Genomic DNA, 24,891 nt, shown 5'->3' with positions numbered 1-24,891 from the left:
TAAAATGTATATTATTATTTTTTATATATTCCTTCCTTTGCCCTGATTCAAAACCAATAACCTAATTTAAGGTATTTACATCCCTTTGAATTTACTTGCAGATGGATTTGTTACACAGATGACCTGTCTATGTGGAGAATAAGGAGAGGCCTGTGTGTTACAGAAAAGCAGCACATTCCTTGTTCTTGAAGTTTCTATAATGCACACTTTTTCAATTTTTTTTTTTGCACAAAGGTGAATGGCATATCTGCTGTGTAAGTCCTTTTGGGACATATATGCACTCAGCACTATAAGATTCCTGAAACAAGTTTTTCAAGTGTGTCTAAAATATAATTATTTTTTCCCCAGTGAACCTGGAAATTATATGGGACCCAAGAAGGAATAACTCATGATACTCTAAAAAAAAAAAGAAAATATGCTGAATATTAGGTTCTTAATAACAATATGTTCTTCTGCAACAGTATGACAGTATACAATAAGAAAGGGAAAAAGACCCTATCTTTATCAAGAGCTTTTTTCTATTTGTAAAATACATTTATTCCTAGTCTGTAAATGCCTCAGTGTGTGAGACAACTGCAGAAACAGTGATGTTTTCCTTACTGAAAAATTGCAAAGTAACAGCAGAATATTTCTGTTCTAAAAATCCATAACTTGCCTCCTGCTTTTGAAATCCTGCCATCAATATGTTTTGCTGACAGCCCAGACTGCACAGTATTTTTGCCTGCTTTTCCCTCTTCCTGAGACCATCCATGATGGGAGGGCAAGAGGTGGGACACACCAGTGGCAGTGTGGGGTCTCACATGAAGTCAACATTTTGCCAATACTAGGCTTTTTTTGTCTGCTCAACCCTGCTTCCTAAGAAAAAAACAATCCAAAGAGGCAAATTATTTTACAGTCTTTCTGATAACAGTATCAGAAGTATCAACAACATACAGGCTTTACCTTACTGCTGTGATTTCACTTTAAGGTCCTGAAATAAAGGAACATAATCTTGTACAGGAGCCTTGAAAGGTGAATGGTCTTCTTGAAAAGTATTGAGCAGACTTTCAGGGAATACCAGTCATCACTTATAGCATCCAATATGTTTTCTTACACTTTTTTTCTCAATAGGATGTTGCTGAGTTTTTGGGGCCTCTTAAACTAGTGAGTTGTCAGGTTATGTACTCAGTCCAAGGCAGATTTGAAGTGGAATTGAGTGTATCTTTAAAAACTGACCCATACTTCTAAATGCCTAAAGTACTGTTTTCCTGCCTTTTTACATTACTTAAGTGAGCCAAATCCAAATTGCTTGGAGTACCTTACAAGACATAAATCACAACAAATGGTTGGAGATTTTTTTTCTCATGCCTGTGTTTCTCAGATTTCATCCAATGTTGATTTTCCAGAGGAAAAAATATCTTAAATAGGCATAAATACCTCATTTAAGCACATCCTAAAGATAATAAATATGGTCTGTCATTGTCATGACTTTTCTGTTTCAACACACTACAGATTATCTGATGGTTAAAGTCCCAGTCTTGTAAACAACTCTATTTGGATACTTTACTGCTGGGACTATTTGATTATTTTATTTTTCTTGGGTCTGATTATTTTCTTCTCTTTTGTGATAAGCAGTGCTGAGAAGATTACAAGAAGATAAGGGAACTCTATGACTAATCTTCACCAAGTCCTGCCTGAAGCTTGTGAAGATTATTTCTACAGTAATGAAGTTACCCTTGATAGGGTGAAACTGTATAGTGAATTATTGGGAATAAAGACAGTTTGGAACACTGCATGAATATTTTGTCTTAAAGCTAAAAAGTGCTTTTTCAAGCTGGAGGACATGTATTTCAAATAGGGACATTGGCTCTCTGCTACTTTGTGTTAAAAGATTATTAGTTTAAGAAGTTTATTGGATGCAAAGTATGATGTACAGTTACTGTGGACCACAGATTTCCTAACAATGATGTGACTTCAGTTTCCATGCAAGCAATTCTTTAGGAATCACTTGATTTATTTTGATGATAATGTGTTCTAGGTGAATTATATGCTGTTCTTTTTAATTGTATAAAATAGAATTTGTATTTAAGAAGTGCCCTTAGAGATTAATGGGAAGAAATTCAATGAATCACTAAGTTGTATTTTACAGCTGAAGTAGCTTATGGAATGCATATGTACAAACTAAAAAGTGGGGGAGTAAGGCCATTTTGAAATGTAGCATTGTGAAAACTAAGAATTCAAATAAGAAAAGAGTCCTTTTGAGCCCTTCAGCCTGAGAGAGGGTTTTTCCATGAGGAACAGCTTGTGCTGTCTGATGATTGTCTTCATGATAGACAGCCCATTATTTGGTCCCTGTGGAGTTACCACCACAAGACATGAAGTCTTTACCAATCTCTCCAACAGCCTAAGGACAAACCCTTAGGTTATCTCACTTTCATATCTGACAGAGGGCATAAAGTGCTTATTTTCTTGCTGGTCTTGTGATAATTCTCTCTCATCTGTGTTTCTCTGCTGATCAGCTTCCTAACTTCTTCAGGACATTTATGTGGAAGAAATACTCTGAAGTGTTGCTAGAACCAAGAGCCCTGTTTACAGACCACAGCATGTCTTAGGGCAGGCAGAGACTGAAGTGTTACTTAATGTGATGTGTGCATTAAAATTTAAAAAAACCCAAAAAAACTAGAGGCAGTAAAGCCAGCAAATACTGGAAGTGCTCACTGCAAGCATACAAGTCAATGGTACTGTCAGATTACACTGCATGTGCTACAGAAGCCAAGGGCTGTGCTTGTACAGTGAAGTACTGGATTGTTCTCCCTAGAGATCATATTTTACAGGTCATGATACAAATTAAGTAGCTCAAAGAGAGCAATAGCTGCAAGCAATTGAACCATGGAGAAGAGGAGCTATGGTTTAATTTTTTCAAGACTGGCTAAGCACTTTACTATTGCCTGAAAAATCACTACTTCTAAGTACTTCAGAGCTCTCCCTGCCAACTCCCAAGAAGCAGAATACAAAAAAGGCAGGTAGAAGCAGGCTGCTGCTGTAATAGCTCATCCAGTGGGCAAGTCCTTCCCTGCCCATACCCAAAGGCATACAAGAAAGAGAACAGCTGAAAGCGAGATTCTAGGCTAAGTAACACTTGTTGAAAAGATTAGGCTGTGAATTTAGCTCTCCTGTTTTAGGCTACAGAGATCTCATGCATATCCTAAGTGGCCACACAGTGTACATGCTGACTAAATAGAATTTTCCCTGGTCAAACCTGTTACATTTAGTATCACCATCTTGGAATAACTGAGGATGATGAAACATCAGGACAGAAGAGCATATTAAATCTGGCCAGAACAAACCAAATTTTATTAATCAAAATTTAAGGTGCTTAACAAGTTGTACAGTCTGTGGTACAAAGTCAGCTACAAGCTTGTACAGAATTATGCACTTACATGTCCAATGTTCCCTAAATATTTCTCACAAGAGCACACTTGTGCATCCAACTGTTAGAGCTGAAGTTAAAGGAGTTGTGACACCCAGCTGGACTAAAGACAAAGTTGCCTTAACTAATGGTTTTCCTTTAGTGACATTCTTCTGTGACCTCAGATTTCCAGTTTCTCTATGGAAAGGGAGGAAAATAATTTAATTTCTCGAAGTTGGAACATGTTTACCCAGGTTGTCCCTAAGCAAACTTGCCCTGGTGCAGCAATTTTGCTACAAACTGAAGTCTGCAGGTTTAATCAATATAAACCTTAGTCTCACCTTGATTTAGATCTGGCTTGTATCAAGCTAAACTAAAATGATGGCACCAGGTGTTAATCCTTGTTGGGTTTGTGCATTATTTTACATGATTTCAACAAAAGAGGTTAAATTTTAGATAAATGCAGACATGCTCATTATGCCCCAAGATATTCCTCCACGGCTCAGTGCCCAGATCACAGCATCTCCTGGGCAGGACTGGGAGGGCATGGGCTGCACTGAGGCTCCTGCTGTGATATAGCAGTATTACCAGGGGAACAAGCCTCCGACTCCAGGGAGGCTTTTCTTTCATCTGGGGCAAGAAGCCCAGGTTGCATCTGCCTCGCAAGGAGCACGTGGGCTCACCTGCCCCATCCTGCCCGGGGGCTGCTGCGCACACCTGCCCCATCCTGCCCGGGGGATGCTGTGCACACCTGCCCCATCCTGGGGGTTGCTGCACACACCTGCCCCATCCTGGGGGATGCTGTGCACACCTGCCCCATCCTGGGGGTTGCTGCACACACCTGCCCCATCCTGCCCGGGGGCTGCTGCGCACACCTGCCCCATCCTGCCCGGGGGATGCTGCGCACACCTGCCCCATCCTGCCCGGGGGATGCTGTGCACACCTGCCCCATCCTGGGGGATGCTGTGCACACCTGCCCCATCCTGCCCCTGCCCGGGGGATGCTGTGCACACCTGCCCCATCCTGCCCGTGCTCCGGGGCTCCGCAGCCCCCCCGCCTTTGTTCCGCTGGCTCCGCCTCGGCGCTGTCCCCTCCCCGCGGGGCGGGCCCGGCGGCGGTGGGAGCGGAGGGCTGCTCCCCTCCCTCCCGGCTGCTCCCCTCCCTCCCGGCTGCTCCCCTCCCTCCCGGCTGCTCCCGCCCCGCCGTCCCTCCGGCCGGCGCTGGCTGCGCTCCGCGGCAGAGCGGGTGCGGGGGGAGCCGCGGGAGGAGCCGCGCTCTGCCGCTTTGTGCCGGCAGCCGCCGCAGCACGGCCGCAAAGGTAGGAGGGCTCCGGGCCCGCCGCTCCCCGCCCGGCCCGGCAGCATCCCCGCCGGGCTCCGCGGGCGGAGAGGAGCGCAGGAGGGAAGGAGAGGAAGGGGAAGGGTTGGATGCAGAAATGGGCTTTTCCAGCTGCTGCTCTGCTGCTGCTCCGGGCAGCACCGTGCTAGGAACGCTGTGGGCTTACCGAAGGCGAAAGAAAAAAAAAAAAAAAAAAAAAAAAAGGTCTGGCTCGTTTTCTTGGCTGGGAGCAGCACATGGAAAGAGCTGGGAGGGATCCCGGTTGTCGGGCGCTGGCGGCTCCTGCCCGGGCTTTGGAAGGGCAGCAGCCGGGCTGGGATCCTCCGGCACTGCCCTCCCTCCGCCATCCCCAAACTCGCATCCCCTCCCGGGAGCGGCACCGGCCCGGCAGCCGCCCGCTGCTTTGTGCCGCCTGAGCTTCCTCATTCTCTGGGTGGGCAGCGGTGGTCTCCCGGCAGGCTTGGCCACTTGGTCCTGTTTCATCATAGCCGAGAGATTGCATCATGTTTCAGTCCTGGAGTCGGTCAGGGCAGAGGGAACAGAACCATCCTTCCAGAGCCATCCCTTGGCTTCCCGGGCCGACCGCTCGTTGATTTCCTGTGGAACGGAGGTTCGAGCTGAGAGCAGCCTGCCATTGGAGGCTGGGGGGGACAGGTCACAGCGACGTGGTTCGATTTCTTCCACTGAGAGGTTTTTTTGGAAACTCAAGTTCGTCGGTTTTACGCGCGGTATGTCTTGTGTAGGGGAAACTTGCCAAAGATTTGGGCGGTAGGAAAATAATGGGCGGCAAAAGAGCCAGAAGCGGGAGTCGCTCCACAGCCCGAGCGCTCTGGGGTGGCAGGAGCTGAGTGGACTCAGGCATCCCTCGGCATTCACCTGCCCTAAGGGACAGTGCAGCTGAGAAAATGCACACTCCGAAAGGCAAGACAAGGCTCATGCGAGAAACAGAGAAGTATTTAGCTTATCTCTCCTCCGGATCCTTTATGATCAGCTGGATGCAAACACTTGGTGTGCCTGTGCCTGTTCTGTTTATTGTATTACTGAAGTTTGTGGCCGAGATCCAGCTATAAAATGATAAATCTCAAAGCCAAAGAGATCCAATTAAATAATGTACTTCAGTCCAGGGCTTCTTAAGACGACAGATTCTGCTGCTCTTTGTGCAGCTCTTTGTTTTGTTCCATAGGGAAAAAAATGTCATGGCACGGCTTGGTTCAATTCTCAAAGGTATCCATAACAATTAATGATTATTCCATAACTAGTGTCTTGCCCTTGTATGTGCTCTGCTACTGTTTCCTCCAGGTGTTACAGGGCCACTCTTTTCGTTCATGGAAATAATAGTGTTATGAACCTTTTTTGTGTGCCTTTCTGAGAATGGTCGGTGCAGGGGCACAAGGGAGCAGCTTGGCAGCCAGATGGATCTATCCATCAGTGCTCTCCTGTATGGGCACTTGGTGCCCTTCCATCATCCCTCGTGCCTCCTGGTGGTTTCCATGGGAAGAACTGCACAATTACTTACTTGTTTTGAACAAACCCTTTTTCCTTTTAGAACTGGCATAAAAGAAGAGCAAATTCTACATTAGAGCCAGAGGGAGAGCATCCTGTCTTTCTGGGGCTACAGGGCACCACATGGGTTTAAGAAGAATTTGAAATGGATTTGAAAAAGAAGGATCTCCAGTTTTCTTTGTGTCTCAGCCACTGATTGCAGTCACAAGCCGGCAAACAGAACAATGAGCAGATACTGCCTTTGGTGAAACGTGGCACTGTTTGGTGTTTCCTAGGAAATTTGTCATCCAAAGTGTTATGTTGTGTTCCTGTGTCTTGGGTAGATTTTTAGATGAAGGGATTTGGAAGGTCTGCAGGGTTAAAATTGCAGTATTGAAGCAGTGCCAATGAGGAGAGGGTAAAATGCAAGACTTCAATAGATCAGCCACTCACACTATTTTAAAATTTTGCAGTCTTAGTGAAGAATGATTTTCCTTTTCCTCTCCTAAAGCTCTCAGAGTTGGATAGATACTGTCTGAGACATAAAAGCCAAAATCAAATATTGAAGTCTCAGTGCGACAGGCTGTATTTGGTACACGTGTGACTAATTGTACTATTCCTTTCAGTGGTGCAGAGACAACTTGCTGTAAGACCAGGAATTGTGTTGCCCTGCTGCTTGCTGCCATCTCCCTTGTGACATTGCCTCAGGACAAAGAGCCAGCGTTCAGGGCTGCTTGATGCTATCTGGAGTCCACCGATTTAATTTCCATCCATTTTCAGAAGTTTTGTGCCTGATAGGTCAGTCAGTGGAGTGTGGTATCCAGGAGCCTGCCTGGTTAACTGCTTTGTTCAAGGCTGTGCTCTTTGTTTCCTGAGGAGGAGGAAGGATGTACTTTATATTCATTTGCAGGAGATCTGCTGAGCTGGGAGAGTGGGATGCAAGGACTTGCATCCAAACTCCTGTACAGTTTAGTCCACTCTGTGCTGTTATGGGTTAGTCACAGTAAAGCAAACTCTGGCAATTTTTCAAAAAAATTATGCATCCCTTCCAGCTATGCAGTTGTACTGGTTTTAGATGTGAATGACACCTAGCTACTGGTATGGATCTGACTTCCCTGACTCATCACTTCGTTGACAAATAGTGTTTCATATGGTATAGAAACTGTCTGTCTGGGCTGGGCGGGTGACTGTGTTACACACTCAGTAGGAATTATTCCAAATTAATATACTTCTAATGTAAAGTGTTCTTAGGATCACAGTTGAATTCTTAATAGTCAAACCCAACAAGAGTAATAGAAATGTGGAAGTCAGCCAGAGGACTGCAGGTCCTGTGAACTCTGAGCTTTTAGTGAAGGACTGAAAAAGCCAGATCTTGAAAGTACTCCTCTATCTATAAGGGTTGTCTAGGAGGAATTAGTTTTAGGAATTAGTTTTCCTACTATGAAGCAACCTAAGCTGACCTTAGAGCAAGTTAAGTTTTCAAGGCCATACCAGAAGTCTTTTTGGGGAGTGTCTGCATGAAGTGATACTGAGAACAGTCTGTCAACACACTGTGAGCAGGTAGAAAGACATGTAGCTGCAGTGGCACGGGGTGACCCTGAGCTCAGTGCAGGGGTTACACCTGCAAGACTGTCTCACTGCACCAACCTGTCCATGCACGCTTGAAAATCTCCCTTTTGTAGTGCATCAGTGCTATAAAACACTATGTGTAGATTAAATTGCTCTTATATTAAATGATCTTTAAGGTCCCTCCCACCCCAAACTGTTCTATAATACTCTGTGGTCAGAAGTGAACTCTTGACTCTCCAGGTCATAAAAGACTTGCTGCTGTGAGTAATGGTAATGGATATTATTGCAGGAACATAACTTAGGTTTGTACAGTGGGGGATATTGAATAGCAAGTAACAGTCTTTTGGGACATAATCTCTATTTTCCAGAGATATGGCAACAAATTAAATCAGAATGGCAGAATTGCTATCAGTTTGCCCTTTGCCATGCCAGCAAAAAGTCATTCATGAGTTAGTGTGTGTAGTCAGATTTGGCTGCCAAAGGTGCTGAGCACCCTTAACACAGCAATGTCCAGATGAGCTGCTGGTGGTTGCCTCTCTTAGAGTATGCCTTGGAGAATACAGGAGGCTGTGAAAAGGATAAATCAATATCTATTGTATATTTTGCCAGTGTTCATCAAGAAATCTAGGAAAGAAAGTCCTAAGAGGATTTTTTTAATCAGTTGGATCTTGTATAGATACTGTGCTTTACATGTATTGTTTTAAAAATTGATGGTGTATGTTTGGCAGTAAAAGGAGCAAACTGATAGACCTGCCTTTTCTAAATCTCTTTCCTAAACTGAAAAAGAAAAAAAAAATTACTGTATTGCTCCTTTTATGGTGACATAGTGGTGGGATTTTTTGACTGTCTAGGGGATTTCTGCTGCCAACATCTCTCTGCCATTATGTAGTTTTGAGCTGAGTGATAAAGACTGTCTTTCTCTAAGACAGATGTTGGTAATGGCCTTGTTGTGCCAAAATCTTTGTGAGTACAAAATGCTGAATAAAAATATTTCCATCCACTAATAGTGAGTGCCAGAAAAGAGTACACAAGTGGTTTCAAATTTAATCTGCAATGTAGCTGATGTCTCAAAGATAAAAACATCTCTCCCCCAAGAAATACAGCACTGTATGTGAGGTAATTGCTATGAGTTACACTGAATATATATTATTCATTAGGGGACTGTCATTATATCATGCTTGTGAATTCCCCAAAGTCTCTTATCAGTGTCCTCATCACATCTCAACGTTTATGGAAAAGAGGATTTTGGTGTCCCACTTGACTGACTGGTGCTCTGGCTTGCTAGTAGCCACTTCTAGTGAACATGCTTGCCTTGTTCATTTAAAATGAAAAGACTTTGGGAAGGGAGTTGAGTTCATATATTCCCATTATCAGAGATAGCACTCCTTCACAGGGAATATGTAGTGATATGTTATGTCAGTTTTGCAGAAGAGCAAATAATAAAAACTCTTTCACATGCAGCTATCATGCTAAACTACTCTGCACTCTCTTCAAGGTATAAAGGCTCAATATTTGGCCGGTTGCTGTGGGTAGGTTTTTAGGTTGTTTTTTTTTTGGTCTGTTAAAGGATGTTTAAGTATCTCTTTGAAACTTATCTGCTCTCTCATCGGTTACACATGCTTATGGCATGCCTGTTAGAAATGGAAAGAGAGGGGAAGGCGAGGTAAGGATGGAATTTCCCTGTTATTGGCAATTAGCAGATCGAGATTTTATTCTCCTCTACCATTTTTTGCCAGGAGCAGCTGCAAAGAGAGAATGAGAATTACATTGTGACCTTCACAGCACTTCCTAGTGCCGTCATCAATCAGATCTGGCAGGAGCTTTATCACATCTATCAGTGTGGCTCATAAGCCACATGCTGTCTAGTCTGGGGGGAGAAACAAACAAACAATGGGAGCTACTGTAGGGTTTGTTTAAAATAAACAACCAGGAGTGAGCTTTTCCCATATGTGCCAGCTTTGTAGGGAGATTTCTGGTTTTGCCATGTGCTGTTGGGCTGATTAATAAAACATGATGATTGAAAAGCAGTGGAAGAGATTTTCACTACATTTCAATGGCACTGGCAACTCATTCACAAGCAATTGCAGCTTTAGTCTTTCTCAGGTGATGCTCTTCAGTCCCATTCTAATCCTCAGCATTATTTTTACAAAGGAATTCATGCAGTTAGATTAATTTGGGAGTTTTCTACACAGGTAAATGTTAAAGAATAAATAAGCATTTTCAGACTTCTCTGATTCTTAACATTATTAACACCCTGTTGATTGGTTGGTTTTCCCTATTGACCTTGGTCTGATTATGGAGTTTGCTAAAATTTAAAACATTTTGTGTCCTTACACTTTTTTATTGTTACACTAAGTGCACTGCCATTTTCAAATTCCTTTGCTCTCTGTTTCTTGCCACCTGCAATAGATAAAACTTGCTTTCCTTTCCTGGGCTCAGTACAGTGACATTTTGACAGGTTGTCACTTCATGCCTGACTTGCTTGCAGGCACAATTCTTTCCTGACAGGTAGATGGGAGAGCAAGAAGCAGTGGTGCCAGGCAGAATTGTTACTGTATGTATATTCTAGCTGCCTTCATGGTTATATGTTTGTGTGGATATGTGATATATACAAATGAATATATATCTTGCAAGTGGTTAACTTTTTTCTTTTGCCTTTACTCAGAGTTAGGATTGAATGCTCAAGAGATGGATTTCTTGTTCGGACTTGGTTGTTTATTAAATCTTGCCTAAAATACAGAGAGTTTTGCAACACTTCTAGCTATCAAGCTAAAAGTGAGAAAATGGAGGTGCATTTAGTTAGTTATAAGGGTTTTTAAAGGCTAACTATTTAATTAAGAGCTAACATCTATATTATTTATACTTTTGACTTAATAACCAAACACATGTGACCTGCACTATGGTACTAACTATCCAATCCAAAAACTACTACCTGAAATCATGAAGAAGAAGGAACCAGAAGGAAGGAAGAAACAATGCCTAAGAACGTCCAGCTTGTCCTCATACTTATTTTTATATTCTAAAACCCCAAATTCAAAACCTTTTACCATGTGAAATTACACACTTCTATTCTAATTACACACCATTGATTCTAACTCCATCACACAAATTTGGAAGCCTTTTCCAAAGCCTCAAGTGAAAAGCAGTGTTCTCCTGGGGGTCAGTGTCAGAAAGCACAGAAAGCCCAAAATTCCAGGTTTCTGGTTCCAACATATGTAGATAGATAAATAAAGGGTGTGTATATGTGTAGGTGATATGTTAGAGCTACCTTTGTCACACAGGTTTTCTGAGAAGAATGGCTAATTGCTAATTAATAAATAAATGCTCTGTTATACTTTTGAGTAAAAGATTAAGGCCTTGAGCTTCAAACTGTTAATGTTGATGGCCAACAGCAGGGTGTGATCTGTAATTTCTGTGTTTTTTAATCAGCCAGTTCTTGGCTGAAGCCATCCTTGTACCAGGTCTGGGCAGGGAAGTCTGAAATGCCATATGAAATGAGCAATAGCATGTGCCAGGAAAATGGGCATAAAATGTGACATACATTTAGCAAAAGGTTATCTACTCTGTCAGGAAAAAAGAATCATGTGAGCTGGCTAGGTGGTGATGGAAATAATGACTTTTGTGTTTTTCCTCAGTGTGTTCTGTCAGTTTGACAGGCTCTGGAGCCCCAGCTGCTGCACTGGCACTAGGCAGGGCAGAGGCTGCATTGCTCAGTCCCTCCCAAAACTCTACTGCCTCTTCTGGTTCCAGCAACTGGGCACCACAGCTGCACAAACACTTGGCAGAGAGTTTGAAGAGTCCAAAGCCATCAGCAGGGCCATTTCAGCAGCAGGATGAGGAGGAGAGGGAAAGCTGCCAGCAGGAATTGGTCTGGGATGCTGAGTCCTGTGTCATTGTTTGGGGGCTCCTGCTTCAGGAGGATGCAGCAAACCAGCTGGCTGCCTGCTGTGGGTCAGACCAAACAAAAAGACATGGTTTCAGCCCTGAAAAAAAGGTGGGCTGTAATGAGGGAGTAAAAAAATGGCAGGAGCTGAAAATAGGAGGTGATGCAGAAGGCAGAGGGATGGGTTAAGGAGCAGGGTTTGCTGAGTGTCACTGGGCAGTGATGGTTGGGAGCTGAGCTGCAGAGGGGCCACTGTGCTGCTGTTCTACTGCTGCATCTTAGCATAGATCAAACAGAAAGAAATTGCCTCTTGGAGAGTGGGATTTATTCATGTAATGCAGTCCATGCTATGGAATAGAGTGAAATACTGGATTTGTCACTGGCTGTAAGAGATCAGGCTGAAGAAAGTAAATACCTGAAAACATTAGGAAGCTCAGTGATTCTCAGCTCTGTTAATACATAGCATTATCAAAAGAATACCCTTTGGAAAATTAAAAGATCTGGCTCTTGGAAGGGGGAAAAAGCATTCACACTTCTGAGAATATACAGAACTCTTCTTGCCTGATCCCCCTTGTCTGCACCATGTGTTTGTCATTAGGACCATGAAAAGTCTCCTTAGAGGGGGAATGATGGGTGCATGGTGGGTCCTGCAGGAAGAACCAGGAGAGCTGAGATGAGACAAGGGGCTAGGTCAGGCCACAGCATTTTGTTTTGAGCTTAACAGGAATGAAATCCACCCTGAAGAGTCTTGGGGAAAATTCTGGATGAGAGCCAGTATGAATAATGCTGAGTGCAGATGGGTGGGACCCCACCTGGTTACAAAAACAATTCTATTTCCAAGGTTAGCAATTTCTGCTGATAAAGGGGATATTTAACAAGTTAGGTTTCTTTTAAAAGGAAAAAAAAAAAACCAATTGGAGACCTTAAAAAAACAAACTCAAATCAAAAGTCTAAAAGTCTCTCACTTCAGAAATTAATGAAAACAAGCCCCCAAACATGCAGACAGCTGAAAGCACACACCAAGAACCTCAGATAAACAAAACAAGTGTCCTCTGGGGAAAGGAAGAGTTGTTCCTTCTCTGGGAAAGTTTGTCTGTTCCTGTGGCTTGTGAACTTTTCATCTTCTCTGGGGCTTTCTGCTGTCCTTGCTTTGCTTTTTTCAGCTTCTTGGTCTTCTTTCCCTGGAGCCCAGAAAAGTGCTTATGTGAGCACCAGACTTCAAGTAAATGGATGACAAGTGCTGTTCCTCAGGGGGTGGTTTTGGGACCAGTCTGGTTTGACTTTTTGCCAGTGACATGGGCAGTGGGACTGGGTGCAACTCAGCATGCAGTAGCCTCTACTGCAGCTTGTGGCCATCAGGACACCTTTCCCCTTGTGACAGCCCCATCCTGGACATTATTCCAGAGCTAATCTGAGTAAACTGTATTCAACAAGCCTCAAAAATGCAACAGTTAATTTTAATCTGACTCAAGTGTCTATTAGTCTCCAATTGACTACTGCTCCTGTCTGTCTCTGCAATGACTGAGCCTCACAGCCTCTCATCACTGCAGTTTCCTTCCCATCCCTTTGGATCTTCCTCTTTATTGTTGTTTGCAAAACACTGAGTCTGAATTTTGCATGTGGAAAATCTTGCTGAGAGCTGTCCCCCCTTTGACCTCATTTTTTCAGATCTCTCATTTTTCTGTCCTCTTGCTTATAGTTCAACTATGTAACTTTTAAAAGTGGTCTGAGTGTAAAAAATAAATTGTAGTGAAGGCTTGTCTGTAAACAGTAGCTCTCTCTACAAGCCAAGGGCAAAGAGATATGTGTGTAGAAGGCCCAACTGACTGACTGTCCCAGAGAAACAACTAAAATACTGATTGGATTTAAAGGAAAGCAGAAGTTGTCTTGAAGAGGTATGATGTTTGGGGATTTCTAGACTTCCTCAACCCTTTTTAAATCCTTCAAAAAATTTTTTTTCTACCACAATAACATCTTTTAAGCATTATGGAACTAGTTCTGCTGTTCTTGCACTTGGGATTCCTGTCTGGTTTATGGTCAGCACATCTACAGGCTCCAGGATATAAGTGCAAACTCTGATTGCCCTGAAGTTTATTGTACTTTATGGGAACAAAGAGTGAAATCCATCTTGGAGATTTGGGGTCATTTGGGCTTCAGGTTTCCTGACATACCAGCTCTTACTAAAAACCCAGCTGTTCTGGGGTTTTCTGCCGGCTTTAAAGAAAAACCAAATTAAGAAAAAGTACTCTGCCAAATAGGGATCAAACCTTAGCTTAGTTTGAGTGTGCTTTAAGTAGTCTCAGTCTTTGCATTGACACTAGTTAAGTTCTTTTGCTTCAGGGAGGTAACTTGGAAGCAGAATTTGTGAATGAGTCTGGCTTTTTCCTGCACATTGCTGTAGGGAAGGGCTGTTTCCTACCCAGCTCGAAGTGTTTCCCTCTGTGAGACAGGATCTGAACAACCCAGAGCAAGACCTACATCTAAATAATGTGACAGCAAAGATACATGGAATGATGCTGCTTCCCAAGGTGTGGCTGCAGGGTGGTTCTTGGCCAGGAGGTGTCACCTGGACTGAGGTGCCCAGAGACAGCACTGCAGGAACATGCCCTTCTCAAGCTATGGTTTGAGCTATGTACAGAGAGCATAAGACACACAGCCCTTCTAGCAAGTTGTCATCAGTGACTTATAAAGCACTCAGTACCTTAGAGCAGCTCTTTATATGTTAATAACTCATTAAAATCTAATGACTTCATGAAATTGGACTAGCAGTAGGAACTGGAAATGGCAGATGTTCAGGGTGTGAAGGGAAGGAGAGAACTGACAGGCTGAAAGAAATGCATAATAAAGTTGTAAGGATTTTTGGTCACCTCTCATCAGCCCTGCTAGTGCCTCAGCACTCCTGAGATTTCAGTACTAACCCACAATCTTCACTAATGAAGTGCAAGGAAGGGACAGAAACATGTAAGAATCCTTTAGCATCTTTTCCATTTATTTGTGTTGCCACCCCTATTTTTTAAGCTTTCTTTTTAACTCTTGCAATACTACTGAGTTTAGGAACACTGCTAAATTCTGGGATAAACAAGCTTTTATCTACTTTACTTGGAAACCTTTAGGACATAGTGCCAGGTTTTACATCCCTAAGACCTTTGAACTGTGGTTTGCAAGGATTACCTCACCTGCCCCTTGTGCCAAGCAGTCTGCAAACATCTCACCTGCTGCTTCACACTCCTTGCTCTGCTGTTTGCTGTTTGCTGACCATCCTGGATCAGTTCATTTCATGCCAAAACAATCCTTCCCCTATTCAGTCCAGCTGCACACAGTGCACAGGAGCAACAAAAATTATGTGTGTGATTCCAGAGGGCTCTTAGCAGCTCTAGGAGGGGTGGAGTGAGGCATGGCTCTGTGTGTACCATGGCACTTCACTGAGTTGTTTTGTTACAATCAGTAATAAAGAGCATTTTTGTATAGTTCAGTAATATAAAAGTAATATTGAGCAACTGCACCTTGTGATGAGAGTTGCCAGGGTGTAACTACATGAAAGCAGACAAAGGGCATGGCAAGAAGGTTTTTTGTTTGGATTGGAGAAATCATTATTAGAGGCATAATTCTCCAAAATTGTAGTTGTTGGTCTGTCTGAAGTCAGCCTGCCTAGGAAAATATTTAATTCCTTTTGCCACTGTTTCTTTATTAAAGTGAGAATTTCTTCCTGGTGAGATTTTTGTAAGGAGGAAATTTCACATACACCAGTGGAAGTTGTCCAAAGCAGAAGGGGAAAATGCCGTTTCAAACTGTTAAGTACAGAATTAATAAAGGCCATCTGGAAAAATAAGTGTTCATTGGTTGCTGATTTTGCATGTAAAGTGCATTTTCTTATGGAATTATTATTTATACTGTAGTAAACCCAAATCAGAATTGAATAATTTTATTCAGTTTTTAATTTGGCATTATAACCAGGTGATGGCCTCTTCTTTCCTATGCTTAAGAATTAACTTTCTTGTCTGCAGTTAACTCTTTGTCTGCCTGTAGGAAAGTGAATTTTTGTCATTGACTGATATCAGAAAGATCAGGGGCTTGGGGCCCTGATAGTTGGGCTGCTGGGAAACACTGAACACCAGCAGAGAGCACTTTGAGTGGAGAGGATTGAGAATTTTCATTGTCTGTTGCCATTATCTTGTTTTACACTTCTTGTCAGCCAGCTTGTTACTAGTAACAAAGATTACTAGAATCTGGGCTTTTGAAAATCCCATTATTTTCCTTTCTTTATCTGATCACACCATAGAATTATGTCACTGAATTCAAATTCTGACAGTGGTAGACTTTGTGTCCTGGATGATTAAACATTTTGCCAGCATAAAGTTTCTAAATTAAGGATCAGAGGGCTGCATCCTATCTGCTCAGTGTGAGGGCTAAGAAACAGCATTATTAAGCTAGCTAGCAAAACAACTATAAAATGTGTATTAAGACTAGCAAGTGGATTAATTTAGGTAGTTTCCTATTGCCCTAGCTTCTTTATCTCCCCAGAGGGTTCTTTTCTGTCTTCATATATGCATCCATTTTCAGGATCTCTCAAAGCAAGAACTGTGTATTTTGGATAAATAATGTGCCACTGCTCTTTTTCTATTATTATAGTTATTATAGGATTTTTACTTGTTAGGTCAGATCAGTTTAATTTTCCATATTAAAAATAGTAACTTCTGAAGGGAAGATTTAGAATGATGTATTCATTGTGACTGATAGCTGCTTTACCAAATGATCATCTATCAGCATCTACTCATACAGGGCTCTTGGCAGCATAGAATGACCTTAATCTAGCTCCAAGTCCAAAGATGACAATATATCTGCTGGACTTGAAAAATATTAAACTGGTTTGTCTGCACACTTCACTTGAAAATATCCTGCCCCAAAACAACCATATTTGTTATTGTTTATGCTTGTTTTTAAGCAGCAGCCTGCCCCACACTGGAGGTATTTTGGATCCACATCTGAATGGTACCCTATCCTCTCTTTTGCCATCCTGTTTTTTTAGCCTTGCCTTACTCTTTGATTGAGTACCTGTGTTTGCTGTTAATTTTCATGTGTGATGAGTTTTGGATAGGGTCAGTATCCTGACAAATTGCTTTAGAAGACAAATGGTGAGCAATGTCCCCATTGTAAGAAATGGGACCAAGGTGCTCCATCATGGAGATTTTCAGCCCCTCAATACAGAATCTTGCTGATGGGAACTTGTTTGGGTCTTCTTTCTTATCAGAAGATCAAGAGCAGAAATTATGTAGAGGATTTCATTTCAATCACTGTCCTTCAAAGATAGAATGCAACTTGACATGTGCAGCCAAAGGCAAAGTGAAACAGAAGGCAACCAACTTGGACATTGATTAAAGACATGAATGACTGCAAATAGTAATAAGGTTTGTGAAATAAGATGCTTATCTAAATCAGGTGTAGAAGAGCAGTAGTGGGATGCAGAGGGGTGGTAAAAGGATATTTAACTGCATTATTCAGTGCACTCTGGGGCTGGAACTAAACTGCTGTGGCTGGACTGGTGTTGGTTAGGAAAAGCAAAGGCACTGAGTACAGTGCAAGCCCTGCTTATCTGTGGGACTTGAGGGATAGGCATGCTGTTTGTTAAAAGCATTTTCATTATGTTTGTGGTGGCCTGTCCTGTTTGCTGTTCTTGATAGATGGGTGTCAGCTATGAGCCAAAAGTGCTTGCTCTCTGTCCTCCCTTTTCTTAGGACAGGGGGATGAAATCTTTCATATAAACATCACATCTGTTATGTTTTTCATACCAGTTTTGAGGCATGGAGAAAAAGACCATGATGAGTCTGTGACAGGAGGAAGCCAAAGTGAAATGAGAATGTATTTTTAATGAAGCTATGTTACATTTACTGATTTTGAAGATTAGCATTTGGAAATGTGCTTCTTAACTGAGGATAAACAGTTTGTTTTAATCTATTCACATCTAAATTAGGACTCAACTATTGGTACTTGCAAGCACTAAGAAAAGCACTCACTCAGACCATCTGCTGAGAAAAGGGGAGTATGAAGCTAAGTGTCATCATATGTTCACAAGTCTTGCCTGTCCCTGGTGCTTGTAACAGCAGCCTCATGTGAGTGCTGAGTGAGGCTGAAACTGAGGAGGCTCTCTGGGATCTCCACTGTGGCTCTGTGGTGCCAGTTAATGGGTTCTTCAGAAAATGCAATATAGATATTTCTCCCACTTCTGTTCTCAGCAAAAATGGTTAAGCACGGTTAAAAGATGACATGAAAATGATAAATAATAACAGCACAATTAAATACATGTGAGTATAACATATCACTAAACAACTGTCTCTATATATTTAAATATGCTACTGTAATGAGAAAGCTCTTTTTCACTTTCATTTTAGTAAACATGGGATCAGATTTCCAAATGAGAGGCATGAAAGCTGATAGGCACTTAGAGTGGGATGCATTCTGCCTGACCTGAGCCACACATGGCAGAGCAGGTCTGCAGCTGAGCTCCTTCCCAGTAGACCTTCTGTACAATCAGGGGATACAAATTGGCTTCTCTAGGATGTAATTAATCTGATCTGTTCTAGACATCTATTTTAGGAAGCCTAAATTTCTCCATTGACTGTGCATTGAGCCTAGGGCAACTAGCTGAGATACAGATGAGTGCTTTGTAAGCACTGGCATTTAGTCAGAGCAATGTCACTGCTAAAGCTCAAATGGCCTGCCTCAGCTTTCAACCCTATAAAATGAGTCATTCTTCTGAATTAAAGGAATTTATTCAGGAGGCTTAAAGCAAGATGATAATTCTTTTCATTTGCATATATAAGTGTACTCCTACTTTGGGTTTAGTTAGTGCTTACAAAAAGGTCTGTCACAACATCTTCTCATGGCTCTTTCAGGGCTTTGATGGCTTATGGTATTCAGGGAGAACATATTTGGAAAGAGACTGGAAATGCAGGAAGGATGACAGAGACAGATTCTCAGTAAATGAGGTTTATAATATAAAATTCTTAGTGGTGTTCTTCTGGGCATTGCTGTATAATTTTAGTTTTATAACTAGATTTATGAGTAGTTTGCCATATTGGTCACATATAAAATTATTTGCATACCAAATGTGAGTTCATTCAGCTGTGAGATTTTTATTTAGGCTGCTGCTCTCTGTGCCTAACTAATTAAGATGTCATGCATTTGAGTAACTGAGGTTCTTAATCTTCAATAAGCTAAAAATAATTAGTTCTATTGCCACAGTTTAAAATTTTAAAACAACAAAAAAAAGTGCCATCAAAATAAAACATGTTCTCAAGACAGGGAAAGAAATTGTGTAGTGGCTTGGAAGCCATCACATGGGAAACTACAGATAGTATTTGGGAAAATTTTTTCCTTATCTTTGAAAAAAGTGCACACTATAGCTCATAACTTCAGGGAAGTTGAAGTATCTGGATTTAACTAGTAATTTACTAATCAGTTTAAAGATGAATCTTACATTTAAACAATATCAGGGATTTGGGATTTTGATAAGAAGCTCAGGGAGGATCCCAGTGGCTTGGATTTATTTCCAAAACCTGATTCTTTTTATAAGTATATTTCAAGTTTGGCCAGGAAGTATAGATATAGATAATTAAGAAATATGCCTTTTTCCAACAGAAATCTATATACAAAATACTGTATTGTAAGGTGATCTCCTTAAAGGCTGCTTTTTAATCAAACTCAATTGTTTTGGGTTTTTTATTATATGCTATATTATATTACATATTGAATACATTTAATATAGTTATCATTCTGAGGTAGTGTAATAGAGCAATAATTTCCATAGAATGCAGAAGAGCTTTAAATAGAGATGGCTGGAAACTGTAAACCTGCAGCAGCACTCAAATGACTCCAGTGGGAAATGAACACCTATAAAAATGGGTTTGCCCATGGGATGCAATCAGGCAGAGGTCATCACACGTGTGTTTGCATTGAGTCCAGTGGAGAAGTTCAGAGATTTAAACATGTCTGTTGCCATGCCAAAAGTCCCCGTGGAACTGCAGACCTCTGAAGATGCAGAGCACCTTGTGAAGCTCCTTCATTTACCCCTAAGGCAGACAGTGCACACAACCCATGCTCTCTGTTTCTTTGTTGATATTTGTTGACTGGTATCAGCCTTTGTCTGACTCCTTGTTGCTGTTTAACTCTTAAAAGTAGTTCAAAGACTTAGTAAGCTGAAGCTGTTTTTGTAAGGAATGTAGTTCTTCATCAGTGCTGCAGGCTGAATAATTGCTGTGTGGCTGCATGTTGCTTGCATGGTAGGTGACCTCCCAGAAAGATTCATTAGTGTTTGGAATGTGATGATTATTCCTGTATTGTTTTCCCTAAATAGTTTTTGTTGAAAGAAAGAGATAAGTTAAATATTATTAGAAGTTGGAGAGGTAGAGTGTATTTTAGAAAGTGCTTTCATAAACACATGACATTCACTCAGTGCAGACCACCACGTGGATGCTGTTTAATTTAGGCAAGTGTCCATTCATGTGTTCTTTACAAGGGCCTGTGATACACTGAGCAGCTGGAGTTTTTGTTAGCTTTCTATATTAACCAGAAAGGCAAGGTAGAACTAAATGAGAGCATCAAGCCTTGGTGAATACTTCTGTGCTTTCTTCAAAACTGTGTTCAGGATCCTTAGCAAAATACCACAAGGTGCTGCAGGCATTGGTAGGAAGAGATTGGTTTTAAATACATTTACACAGCTCTCCTTACATTTCTGTCCAGTGAACTGCTGATTTCTTTGACAGTTAAAGACCTTAAATGCAACCAAATGTAAAGGACTGGGCAGGCATTAAGGATTTTAAGTGCAAGGAGCAGCCCTCTGGGATGCCTCCCTTTCAGTATTTATCTTGATTTAGAAGAAATTGGTTTGAGCTAGTCACCATATAGCACATAGGTACTTACACCTCTTCACAAGGATACTAACAAATGCAACATTGGATAGGATTTCTTGACTTAAAACTGATTTGTAGCTAGTCTTCTCCCCTGCAAAGTAGTGAGGTCTGACCTAATCTAGTGAAATGTATTGAAAGTGTAGTTCTGGAGTAAAACCACATAGTGTTCAACAAGTCTACATTGAGAGACCTCTCAGTTGCAAAATGGTGTCAACTTCTAAATTTTTTAATTCAAGCAATCTCATTTGCTGATCCCAAATATATCTGGAGAAAATTGACCCCAGCTTTTTAAAATATGAATTGCTGGTGCCCATCACTCCTTTTGTTGCTATTCTGATATTCTACAGAATATGCTTGTATTTATCTATCTTGCCATGTATATGTATATAAATATCTAAGTATACACCAGTTGTTCTTTGTGGGTCAGTGGAGGATGTTTTAGAGAAGCCATGAAAAGGACACTCAAATCTGTGTCTACCTCACCCCTAGCACTGAGGTTCCTGTGTGACACAGACCCCTGGGTCTTTGCAGGGGATCTGATGCTTCTCTGATTAATTTAGGGAAGCTTGACCAATTTCCTGAGTCCTGGTGAGGATCTTCAGCTTTTCCTGGGCTGTTGGATTTTGCTGTAGAAACAGAAGCACTAAGTAAACTAGGTAGTGCTTCCAGTTGCTGAACTGGTTTAGCTGAGTGCAAGTTGTGGGGTAGAAAAGACAAAGGTACTTAAACTGTGTTATGGACAGCAGGTCGTATATATGAATATATATAAATACAATAAATGTATTTATACATTTATTGTATATTATATATACAATATATAGAAATACAATACATGTAATCTGTTGTAGGGGAATTCTGAAAGCCTGAAGGAGAGATTTCTTCCTATTGCTCCAGATGCATTTCCATTTTTCCCATAAACTGGAAACACCAAAACTTTCTACCTTTCCATACTCCATCCTTAAAGAGGATGGATTCTTTCTGAACTGAGTGTTGGGGTTTATTGTTTCTTTGTGGGTTTGTTTTGGGGCTTTTTTGTAGTTTTGTTTTGTTTTGTTATTTTTTTTTCTGTTGTTGTTTTTGGGGTTTTTTTTTGTGATGGTGTGGGTTAGGGTTGGTTTTGATTTTTGTTTAATACTTTCATTTGCCATGCTGTTTGTGGATTTCAAAACCTTGCCAGAAGGTATTTTTAAAACTGGTCACTCCTCTTGGTTGTCACGTCAGCACAAATCAAAATACTTGACAGCTATTTTTCCAATGAACTTTATTAAATTCGTTAATGAGCTTTATTAAATTAATCTTACAGTGTAAGGCTTTGTATATAGTCTGCTTCTGTAAGGGTTGAATAATATGCTTGGATCTTTTTTCTAGGAAAAGAGACTGTAGAATTGAGAATTGTAATGTATTCAATTTCACCTGGAGAACAATATTCTGAAGGTTAAAATACATCAAAAAGCTAAACTGTTCCCTTTGGAATGTTAGATGAGGATAGCTGTGTCCATTCCTCTGTTACAACTTTTATGTATCCAGTTGCACTCTCTTCTGTTTAATTATCAGGTAGGAGCACAAATCAAAAAATATAAAAAGGAAAGGGTAGTTAGGATATCCAATTGATTCATTATTTATGTAAGAAAATATAGTCTCTACTGATGCTGTATTTATTGACCTTAAACCAAATTTCTGAAGGCAAAATAAACAATGTCCCTAATGTAAAACATGAAAGACTACAGGACTGTTTAATTCTCGCAGAATTATTCAGAATGAACTTTCCCTCTCTTTGCATGGTTGCCTTTAGTCTTTAAAAGCACAGTGCAGCATTGTTACCAGAGAAAATAATCTTTCCTCAGAGATGCAGGATAACACCCCTGCCAGGAATGCACTGCCCCAGGGGGAGAAAGCTAAAGGTGAGCCTGCTTGCAGCTTTTGCTTTCATTTGAACAGAATCATAACATTTAGGCTATTGGTGACATTGCCTCTGATAATTCCAGCAGGTTAGAGCATCTGAGTCTGTTTCACATGTAACACACAGAAGTATTTTGCATTTGTTTTTAATAATTGCCATTTTTTCCTTTGGGTGTTTTATTACAACATGTTCTATGGAGCCCCAAATTTCTCTGTCTAAATCACACATGCTGCATGAAGCTGAGCATACTGCATAAAAAAAACAGCCTTGTTTTTGCTCCCACAGAGCTACTGAGTCCTTCAGATAAACAAGGGAAGCCCCACAGGAATAGGGGCTGTTCTCTGAGGAGCTGGGGGTGAGCTGCAGCCTTCCTGCCATACCCTGAGTGCCTGACCCAGGGGACAGAGATGTTTGATCCCAGCCCTTGTCCTCTGGTTGCTGTCATGCTTTTACCCATATCTATATCTATATCTATATCTATATCATCTATATCTATATCTATATCTATATCTATATCTATCTATATATATCTATATCTATATCTATATCTATATCTATATCTATATCTATATCTATATCTATATCTATATCTATATCTATATCTATCTATATCTATATCTATATCTATATCTATCTATATCTATATCTATCATCTATCTATCTATCTATCTGTATGTATGTATATGTAGGTATATATATATATATGTATGTACATCTTTATACACACATATGTCTAGGACTAGACCATGTGCAGTGTTACCATTGTGTGACATCTACACCAGAGATGTTTCACAGTGATTTTAAGTCTAAATGTAGGCTGCTGCTTACTACAAGATATGATGCAGCTCTTGGATTGTCCCTTCCTTGCTCTTGCCCTGCAGACACTCCAGCAGAAGCTCTCACTGGCACATGGTGAGCTGGCTCTATTCCCTCCTCTGGCTCACCCATGGCCCAGAAATGCTAATTTTGTCCCAAAGGAAATCATGGAAATGAGGGATCAGGGATGACATCAGTCCCTCTCAGCAGCAGCCTGGGTTAACTTTAACTTTTTGTAAAACCACAGCTTTCAGGAAAGGCAGGGATGGAAAAAAAAAAGAAAGCCAGAAATGACCATCTGATTTGAAATACCTACTTTCATACTTGTGTGTGTTTCTTTCACTTGTACAGACTGCACTGAAAGTCATCTCAGTATCCCAGAAAGTGACTGTCCTGTTATTGTTTTCTCAGTGTTGGTGACTCATTTCAAGGAGAACATCCAGCCTGGCCTAAGGGATTGCAAGTTCTCTAATCAGGAAATAGTTAAGATGAAAGCACCCTTTGAGCATCTTGGAGAAGGGAAGGGGGGAAGTAGAGAGAACATCACCAGGAGTTTTTTATTTATATTCAATTGTACATCTTGTCCTCTCACAGAGTATATGATTTATCTCATGCCAGTCTAAAAAGAGAAGTAGAAGAATACCTTTGGAATTTAAACTCTTAATAATGTCAGAATTGTCCTGACTTTTCCAGATTTTTTATTATTTTTATTATATTTACATGCTACAGCAACTCTCTAAATTAAACTGCTACTCCTTGACATGCATCAAAGAGATTCCTTAAGAGCTTGATTTTCTTTCCACTTTAATATAACACAACATGACTAGATCTCAATCTTTAATGAAGATCACTTATTTCCTGTGAAAAATGATAAACTAAGAACAAAGAAAATTAGTATCTTAGGACAAGCTCTGCACAGGCTTCTTTACTGCTAAGCTTGTCAAACACTTGGTTAGGAGCTCTGGTGTGCCCTTCTTGGCCAGCTGCAGTTAATTCATGGCTGAGCTACTTGTGATTCAGCTGCTGAGTTCCTTGGCATTTAAATACTAACAAGAAGCAGGGATCTTTTGCATTAACATGACTCTTCTGCCACAATGGCTCAGCAGATGAAATAAGACTGGTTCACTTCCATGCCTGGGGAGGAGGGGGAGGGATGTCCTTGGCAGCAGTGCCATGGTATGTGCAGGTCCTAAGAGATCTGTGCCATTCTGTTGGGATGAGCTGACTGTGAAGGGTCTGTGTAGGGTCTCTTCCTTCTGCCTTTTCTTCTCCTGCCTGAACTTAAGTAACAATTCAGGACTGACAGAAGGGAGCCAATAATCCATCATTTCTGCTCCATAATTAGACTTTGTCGTGTGTCCACTTCTTTACAGCCTCCTAATTTGTCATATTAGCAGAGCTGTTTCCTCATCACAACTTTTTTTTATCATGAAAGGATAAGGTCAGCTGAGCTATATCTGTATTGTCACTGCTAATACTTCAGGCAGACACAGAGCTATTTCTCTGATTAAAGTGATGTTCAGCAATATCAGGAGAGGTTGGGTTGTGTCACGTTTTCCACCTGTGCTGACACTTACCCAAACAGTACTTGAGCAGAAGCATGGCAAGT

At 41.1% G+C, this 24,891-nt stretch overlaps 1 protein-coding gene across 4 annotated transcripts in view; it reads left to right on the top strand.

Moving 5' to 3' along the window:
* The first annotated feature begins 4,517 nt into the window (after nucleotides 1–4,517).
* AFAP1 (actin filament associated protein 1) overlaps nucleotides 4,518–24,891 on the top strand; it is a 110,737-nt gene continuing 90,363 nt past the window's right edge. Inside the window, exon 1 of one of the 4 annotated variants that reach the window (XM_056490134.1) lies at nucleotides 4,518–4,706. Coding sequence is in view for 2 of the 4 variants with exons in the window: in XM_056490131.1 (XP_056346106.1) it covers nucleotides 4,824–5,454 (631 nt within the window). In the remaining 2 variants the exon portion in view is untranslated. Of the gene's footprint in view, nucleotides 4,707–4,727; nucleotides 5,455–24,891 lie in introns of those variants that run through there. The other 3 variants (XM_056490135.1, XM_056490131.1, XM_056490132.1) reach the window with 3 other exon arrangements.

Source organism: Oenanthe melanoleuca, chromosome 4, assembly GCF_029582105.1.
Source record: "Oenanthe melanoleuca isolate GR-GAL-2019-014 chromosome 4, OMel1.0, whole genome shotgun sequence".
Lineage (NCBI taxonomy): Eukaryota > Metazoa > Chordata > Aves > Passeriformes > Muscicapidae > Oenanthe > Oenanthe melanoleuca.
The sequence above is the reverse complement of the archived record's forward strand: the minus strand, read 5'-3'. Positions and strand labels throughout refer to the sequence as shown.